Source organism: Perissodus microlepis, chromosome 20 (assembly GCF_051167445.1).
Source record: "Perissodus microlepis isolate ML-2025 ecotype Zambia chromosome 20, ASM5116744v1, whole genome shotgun sequence".
NCBI classification, from domain to species: domain Eukaryota; kingdom Metazoa; phylum Chordata; class Actinopteri; order Cichliformes; family Cichlidae; genus Perissodus; species Perissodus microlepis.
In genome coordinates, this window is record NC_140480.1 from 14,969,128 (window position 1) to 14,977,284 (window position 8,157).

An 8,157-nucleotide genomic window follows, 5' to 3' on the forward strand; every position below is an offset into this window, starting at 1 on the left:
CTGAAAGATGCTAATAAGCTTTGTTGAGCTTAGGGGAACTATAAACGCTTTCACACCCATGTCCTTTATTTCAGTTCTCATCCGTCCATTTAAATCTCGGCTTGTAAACACACATTATATTCACCTGACAGACACTAACTGGGACTGATGGCCCGCCAGCATTTCCAACCTCCATGTAATTTGATGTTGTGTAAATCTTTGTCTCGCTGTAGGTGGGGTGCTGGCAGAGATGTCTCAAGGAAGATTAGCGGCGAGGCCGGCAGTCCCCCCGGGAGCATCACAACTGATTAAAGCTACAGCTCTTATCTATCCAAGAGAACAGATCCACGATAGGCTGCTGCCCACTGGTTACTATCACCACTCAAATGTCTAGATTAACCCACAAGAGCATCTGCAGCCTATTAGTGGGATTAAACCCATGAAGACAAGCGGCCATCCTGCTGTGAATTGGCTGAGGGCAATTAGTTCAAACCTTATTCCTAATGACTGATGCTTTAATGAGCGGTGGTGACGAAAATTCTCAGATCCTTTACTTTTATGTATCCATCTAAAAATACTCCAAAATAGTCCCTAATAATTCTCATTTTTTAAAGCTGCTCAGGACCCTTAACAAGTCGATGAAGCTGTGTTGTTGGAGAATTCAGTTTTACAACTCAAATCTTGCTTTAATTGACTTTTGTAGTTTTACAGTAAGATCTTTATCTACAAAATAACTGTAGTGGCCAGATGTAATAAAACCCCCAAAACAATCCTTTAAAATGTATTTCAGTAAAAGAACAAAGCAAAAATAACCACAGATACACACATCTTAAAAATTGACTTAGTTGTGGTCCTCATATAAATATACTTTCCCTCATTGATGAGCAGCTAGTTTTACCTTACCCTTTTTATGCCCTTTATATGCCGCTATTTATCATTGAAATGCAACCCTTCATCAATGTTAAGAGAGGGTACAAAGTCAGTGAAGAGGTGAAAAAGTGAAGAGGACTCCTTGTAGTACAATGAAATAAAATGCATGCAGCAGTGTTGTGCTTTATTTATTTTGTATTATATTTACTAAGACTTACTGTTGACAATTTATTGCAATTTTGATTATAAAATATTTGATCCATTGTCAACAAAAGCGTTACTTGATGTTGTTTGGGTAGAATTATATTGATTTTTACTGGAGGGTTTCATCACTCAAGACTTCAAAACTCTCCTACGGTCTCCATGGTTGTTCGTGTTAGCCTTACTGTTGTTTTGCTGAATTCAGGGAATAAGCGTGCCTTTTTATTTCCTGGGGTAAATGCTTTTATTCATCCATGAAAGATCACCTAGACAATAACATTCCACTTCTGCATAACTTTTGTCTGAGTCTCACAGAAGTCTTTTCCTGTAAAAAAAAAAAAAAGAAAAAGAAAAAAGGAGTTCTTCCTTCCCGCATTCCCCAGATGCTACTCATAGGCAAGCGACTGATTGCCTGGGTTTTCACTTATTCCCTGTTATTAAAAACTGAACACTTTAAGAAGCCCCAACTCCTCTCAAAGGTCTTTGTTGTATATGAATGAACAACTTGCAGCATGTTCTGATAAGCATCTTTTGTCCAATGCCTTTCTTTAAATGATGGGATTTGTTGGAGGTTATGTCAATTATATTCTCTTGCTTAGAAATCTTTTTTTTTTTTTAATTTTCCTGTCTTTTGTTTCTTTAAATTTTTTGAATAATTATTAATACTGAAGCCAGAGCTTGAGTATATCTATCTGCACTTGAAAGCCAAGCGCAGAGCTTGTTTTCTCTTCGCTAACATAGATATAGGCACCCTGCCCTATGTTGATGCCATCTACCATCCTCTTATCTCTTCATCCGTTTCCCGTTTCTGACGCTTTTCTACAGTCTTAAACAGGAAGTTGTATAACCTTCTGGCCTAGTAAATTCTCTGTAGGCGTTAAAGACAGTGCATAGGCCATTGTTGTTTCTATCTTAAACCCCACCCCCCAAAACAACCCTCAAAAAAAAAAAAAAAAAAAAAGCAGTGTTGTCAATCCATTTCTAGTCTGTTGCAGTTCTAAGTTTATTTTTAACCCCAGAAAACAAATGAACTCTTTGAAGCCATACAAAGGAGCACAAGTGTCATAGTTTTAAAGAAACATATTTATTGAAATTGTATAAAAATAGCTTCTAAAATAATTTACAATTCTAATTTGAAAAGATGGAAAAACAAAACAAATATCCAAGCTGCGATCATGCAGCCAGAAAAGTCTTCTCAGTCTCGCACTCACACTCACAACATTCACTCAAACAGCGCAACGAAAACCAGTTACCATCAGTAGACATTGGATGTTTACATACATTAGGATGGAAGTGCTTTTGGGACTATTTACATGTTATTTACAACACATACAAACATAGACATCTGCTGTTTTCAAATTTTTCAAGCCATAAATATGGTCACATCTCTGCTATTCTTTTTAAATAATGTGGGCCCTTCAGTGATGGTGGAATGGGGGAAAAAAAAAAAAAAAAAAAAAAAAAAAAATATATATATATACACACACACACACACACACACACACACACACACACACGCGTACACATCAACAGCCGAAATTCTCTCATAAATAAATAAATAAGATCTGTGACCAAAAAAAAAAAACAAAACCTCACTGAGTGTGAAAAAGAAGACAGCAATAATAAATATCGTTCTTATTTACAATTCTCGTCCCCAATGATTTTTTTAAGACCTGCGTGAGGCACTGTTTATAAGAAAAAAAATTGAAGAGCAGAGGATGTTATATCTCGGTATGGTTTTGCATTGTGGTGTGCATTCAGGTGGGTTTGAATGAGCGGTTGCCTAAGCCTTGTGTTTGTATACAACACAAGAAGGAGGAGGAAGCAAAGGTTGTAGAATAGAGGTGGATGCTGTAGTAAAGAGTGAGGTAAGTCCAGTTTTTTTTTTTATGATTTGTTTGCACAGGCTGCCAGAGCTATGAGGTTGTCTGGTTGCTAATGACATTGGAGTAGTAGAAATAGTGATAGTAGTGGTTATAAATGGCATAGGCTTTACTGATCTAGGCCCACGAGAGGAAAAACAGTGACAGCAATAAACGCTATAAAGCCTTGTAGAGCGTAAGGAGCAAAAAGGCCATTGATGAAAAGCCTTTTTGCGTTCACAAATTCAAGTATTTTCAGGCGCCTACCCCCCCCAACAATCTCACAGAAGGCACTTTTCTTTGAGAAAACAAAAACAACAAAAAGTCAAGCTTCTCGCTTTTCCCTCTTTGCTGTGATCTCGAGGGAGAGAGCGGTGCAACGAGAGCTTATGTAACTCTGTCCTCTTGCCATTCAGCACAACAGCCACACAGGTGCTGTGTTTGCTCAGAGCAGGTGTGTCCAGAGCACGCCCGCCTGCAGACTCACGGACGTCCGGTGCCTAGATCAGCGTCCAGCGAGGATGATGTCATGACACTAATGGCTGGGAAACTCAAGTAGTTGGGGTCGTGACAGTGAAGAGGGTCTGACCCGCCAGGCCGAAACTGCCAGATGTGTGCAGTTGCATACACTTTGCTCTGTGGTGGCCAACGTTCCTCTCCACTCTGCTTCAAGTCTTTTGTATCAGTGCAGTCCAGTTCGGACCAGAACAGCCCAATTGTAACAGTCCGCGCCCGTATCATCGAGCCACGGCCACGGGGGTGGGTGTGAAGGCTGAGGGCTCGTGGCCGATGCTGTGCAGTCTGATTTCTGTGGTCTGGTTCTCTGTCTGCACCGAGGACGGTACTACAGAGGAGGACATGCTCTGCATCCACGAGTGGTTGAAGATGTCCTCGAAGGACGGGCGGTCGGCTGGCCGCAGAGACAGACACCATTTGATTAGCTGCTGGCATTCTGGTGAAAAGGAAGCAACATGCAATTAGTCCTGGTCAACACATGAGTAAAGTAGATGATGTGCAACGTGTGACTGAAAGGCTGGTATATGAGCTGCAACGTGGGTTTACCTGATGAGATTCTCCTCCGGAAGAACACCTGCCCCCTCATGATCTCCTCATCATGTTCAAATGGGATGTCCCCGCACACCATGTCATACAGCAGGATACCCAGGGACCAAACTGTGGCAGAGCGCCCGTGGTAGCGATGGTACTTGATCCACTCTGGAGGACTGTACACTCTTGTGCCTGTGAGACAAAAATAAAATAAAAGAAACAAATTAGCTTAAAAGGTGTACTCTTTCTAAAATAAAATTTGAAAATCTCAGAAAACCATGTGACTTATCATAACACAGTAATAGTGAAAATTAAAATATTTCTGGGGAGAGTTGAATGATAAAAAAGGACTGGGGATTTGTCAGCTGAGCCTGTTTCTCAGGCTGTTATCTGGGCTCAGGTGCCAGGCAGCGTGACAGGCAGTTTTTGCGTGCGGTAACAGAGTGCACTGGAGGGAGGGGGAGCAGACATGTGACTTTGTTTACAAACTTTGAGTTGTAAAAATACCACTTCCCTCCAGTGGGGGGCAACAAAACCTTCCAGCATGTACTAAAAGGCTGGAAGGTTTTGTCTAAACGGGCAAAAACCTTATAACCCTAATGATGTTGATAAAAAGTGTATGTAAACAAGTTAGGTGAAAAACAAAAACAATATACAGCGCACTATATACTGAGCGCAGTGAACTCACCATCAAAGTCCGTGTAAATGGTGTCCTTCAGCAGGGCTCCGGAGCCGAAATCGATGAGCTTCATCTCCCCGGTGCGGAGGTCGATGAGAATGTTCTCGTCTTTGATGTCCCGGTGCACTACGCCGCAGTTCTGGCAGTGCCGCACGGCCTCCAGCACCTGGCGGAAAAAGCTCCGCGCCAGGTCCTCCGGTAAGGCACCTTTCTCGGTGATGAAGTCGAACAAGTCCTTGACGTTCTCGGGTCTCTCCATTACGATGATGAAGCTGTCCGGCCGCTCGAACCAGTCCAGCATCTTGATAACGCCGCGGAAGCCCGTCCCGACTTTTTTCAGCAGGACGATCTCCATTGGGACCCGAGAGCCGTTAGGCTTTAGAGACAAATGACAAACACAGCATTCAATACACACGTACACGCCCTAAACCAACCCGCATGTGTGGGTATTGATAAATAATGTGTTTTTCATCTTAATTAAAAAGGCGCTAATAATAAAACTGCTTCTTACCAGCTCTCCCCACTCCGAGATTCTGTCCTTGGCTACATGTTTGACAGCGACCTGCCATGGCAAAGGAGAGACCGCGTCACACAACGTGTACAACAACCGCACATGTAATAACCATGACAAATAAATGAGCACATAAAAAACTTATTCTAATATTAAAACATGGCGTACTAACCGGAGCTCCGTCGGCTATCTTCGTTCCGGAGTAGACGGTTCCGAAGCCGCCGCTGCCCAGCACGGCGCCGACCTGATAAAGCTTCTCGAAAGGCTCCCTCTCCTTCACTGCAACACAGTATAAACATAGCCGGTAAATACCGGAGAGCAAACCCGCTTATCCGCGCTGGAAACAGCGCAATATAACGGCGCTAATATAAGAATATAAAATATTGCAACATGGCTAACATTCCTGTTAATAAATGGCCGTCCTCGGCAGTTATTAAGTTAAACTAGCTGCTAGCGTGTGTAGACTGAGCCACTGCTGCAGCGCCGTCCTCCATGACAACACAGCGGGGGGAGAAAAAGGGCGTCTAACCTTGATGAACCTGGAGCTGGATTTTCGCCGGCATGTCTACGGTGGAGATGTGGGCCAGAGAATTGAGCTTGGACAGCAGCATTCCTTTAATATCCACCGCAGGTCAACGACGTGTGCCCTCCGTCTTCGTTTTGTTGAAAGGAGTAGTTTTATTCCGACAGTGCGTCTCTCCCGTGCTGAGCTCCGAGTCCACGTTGCAGGAACAAAAATGCGGTAGGGATCCTTTCATCCGAATAGCAGACAAAAAAACAGTCCCTGTGGTCCAGGAAAATATAGCCAAAAACGTAGTCCCGGCAAAAGGGTGAAAACCTAACGCGAGCTACGACAGTTCCCCTGCAATGTTTTGTAAACAGTTGAGTAAAAATGCGCGATATACAGAGATAAGGCAGGGTTCAACCTAGTGCCTCAGTCTGACACCGGCTCCTGAAAATATCTGATCGGGGGGGAGGATCCTTATATGACTATAGTAAGGAGGCGGGTACCAAATGCCGACGTCTACATTGGTCCCGCCCCCTTCCGCTCCTCTACACCAATAAAAAGCAAATACCACATGTCAATCACAGACTGAAAATAAAGCTAACCGGCCTGCCAGACACAGACGTGGCGGGAATCAAAACGCGCCAAAAAGGGAGAGACTAAAGTAATAATTATGAATTCATGTTGGAGGGAAATGCAAATCCAAGGCCAAGTGCTTGTCTCCTCCCTTCTCGGGAAACCAAACCGGGTGGGGTGAGGGGGATATAACTAGACCATTAGGAATAAGACTGAAGATACAAGGGCGGCACTGGTGAAGCTACATATACAATTTTGTCTACTCTGGCATAGCTTGATATCACCTGCAGAGCGTTTTCCTTTTTTTTTTTTTCACTGTTTGCACGTCACTTGTTAAGCCTGCATTTAACAAAATAAGCACCCTGTTGCTGCACTGAAGCATCCAAATTGCTTCATAAAGATATTTGTGCTTATAACACACACATTTGTATGCACTCAAAGTATAGATATGACCTGAGAGCAGTTCATCAATTTGCACTTCAGTTATGCTCACCCCCTGCCAATCACCTGATTAATTTCACATTCAACACAAAGCTTTACGGGATGAAGTGAAGCCCAGGACTGTGCTTTCAGTTGACAATGCCTCTCAACTGGCTGCTGCATCAAAGAGGCGCTAGTGCATTCCACTCATTCTTTCAAATTGGGTGGCCGTGTCTGCAGCCCTTCACAGGATGTGGGAAACTAGAGATAAATAGGCTTCCATTTACCCCCCTCCCCAGGCCCCCTCCTCTTTTTGCCCTCTCTGCTCCTCCTCTCTCCGCCTTCTTTTTCCCGCGCATGTTATTGTTCTGAATGGCATGCTCCCTTTCCCCCACCCATGCTTAAGTTGCAGTTTGTTTTCCTTTGAAATTTCACAGCAGATCTTAAACGGTCATGCTGCTGATTTATTGCATTTCACATGTATGTCGTGAGATGACGCACCCCAAAAGAATAAAACAGTAAGTGGTGTGTGGGTGGATGAGAAACACTGCTTTGTAGATACACTACAGTTTTAAAAAAGGTGACAGATAAAGTGCAGATCATTTACTATTTTGCAGCTTTGGTTTGTATTTAGTGGCAGAGATTAGTTTTTTGAAGTTTTTTTTTTAATGCACGGGCTAGCATGCACAAAAATGTGTGCTTAATGCACCATGAAGGTCATTGAGTGCATGTAAGGGAAAAAAAAAGACTCAGTGAGCTACTCTCTTAAGGTATTTTCAGGTCAGTCTGGCTTAGTGGAATGACAATGAGAGAAAGCGGGGCTGTTGATACATGCATTTGGGACACCCTGGGCAAATTCCTTCAGCCCTAAAATGTTTGAAGACAATATGCAAATCAGGTGCAGAACAATGTAACCAAATGTCAATCTCATTTAAAAGGCTTCCTTCAAGTAGTGGCGTGGATGAGGGCTCTGTAACCAAACATATGTACCTTCCTTCTTTCTTTAGGATCTACACCAGCCATTCTTCCTGCGTGTAGATTCCATTTGAGGACAACAGGGAGGCAAGGGGACACACACATGAAGTAGCCCCCAGTAACTGTTGACTTTCAGATACTTCATTTCCTGCATTCTTTTGTAAATTCTAGGCGCCAGTTTGCACACATTTTTCTGCATTATTTGAAGGTAGAAATGCATCGCCAGCTCAACATCTACTGGATATATGTATGGAGTGTCTGTGAGGCCTTCTGCATTGCTTTAAAAGGATTATTCTGAACCCTTTCCACATTAACATTATCCCCACTGAGTTGAAAGATGTAAGCATTATTTGCTCTGTCCTGTTTTGTTTGCTTGGCTCCAGACGTCAGAGTCAAACTGTAATGAGTTTATAATTCTGTGTGACATCAGGCTGTGTTTGTGTCTTTTGTTTGGGGAAGTATAACCTTGTCATCTGATAACATTAATGATAAATTCATTTGCTTAATTTATAACAACCCCGCCCCCAGACTT

At 42.9% G+C, this 8,157-nt stretch overlaps 1 protein-coding gene across 1 annotated transcript; it reads right to left on the reverse strand.

Moving 5' to 3' along the window:
• Window positions 1–2,115: 2,115 nt before the first annotated feature.
• pim1 (Pim-1 proto-oncogene, serine/threonine kinase) lies at window positions 2,116–6,115 on the reverse strand. The gene is made up of 6 exons (XM_084917826.1): window positions 5,679–6,115; window positions 5,322–5,428; window positions 5,150–5,200; window positions 4,648–5,014; window positions 3,975–4,151; window positions 2,116–3,864 (listed from the first exon to the last, which is right to left on the reverse strand). The coding sequence occupies exons 1-6, from the start codon at window positions 5,758–5,760 to the stop codon at window positions 3,650–3,652; spliced, it is 999 nt and encodes a 332-aa protein (XP_084773952.1). The 5' UTR covers window positions 5,761–6,115; the 3' UTR covers window positions 2,116–3,649.
• Window positions 6,116–8,157: the final 2,042 nt, after the last annotated feature.

What these genes read in the sequence shown, in the direction of transcription:
- pim1 (XM_084917826.1), bottom strand. Translation starts at nt 5,760, where the DNA reads ATGCTGCTGTCCAAGCTCAATTCTCTGGCCCACATCTCCACCGTAGAC. An exon ending in AGATAGCCGACGGAGCTCCG is followed by an intron (nt 5,201 to 5,321) that starts GTTAGTACGCCA and finishes TTGCCATGGCAG; the next exon opens with GTCGCTGTCAAACATGTAGC. An exon ending in CCGGAGGAGAATCTCATCAG is followed by an intron (nt 3,865 to 3,974) that starts GTAAACCCACGT and finishes CCTTTTCACCAG; the next exon opens with AATGCCAGCAGCTAATCAAA.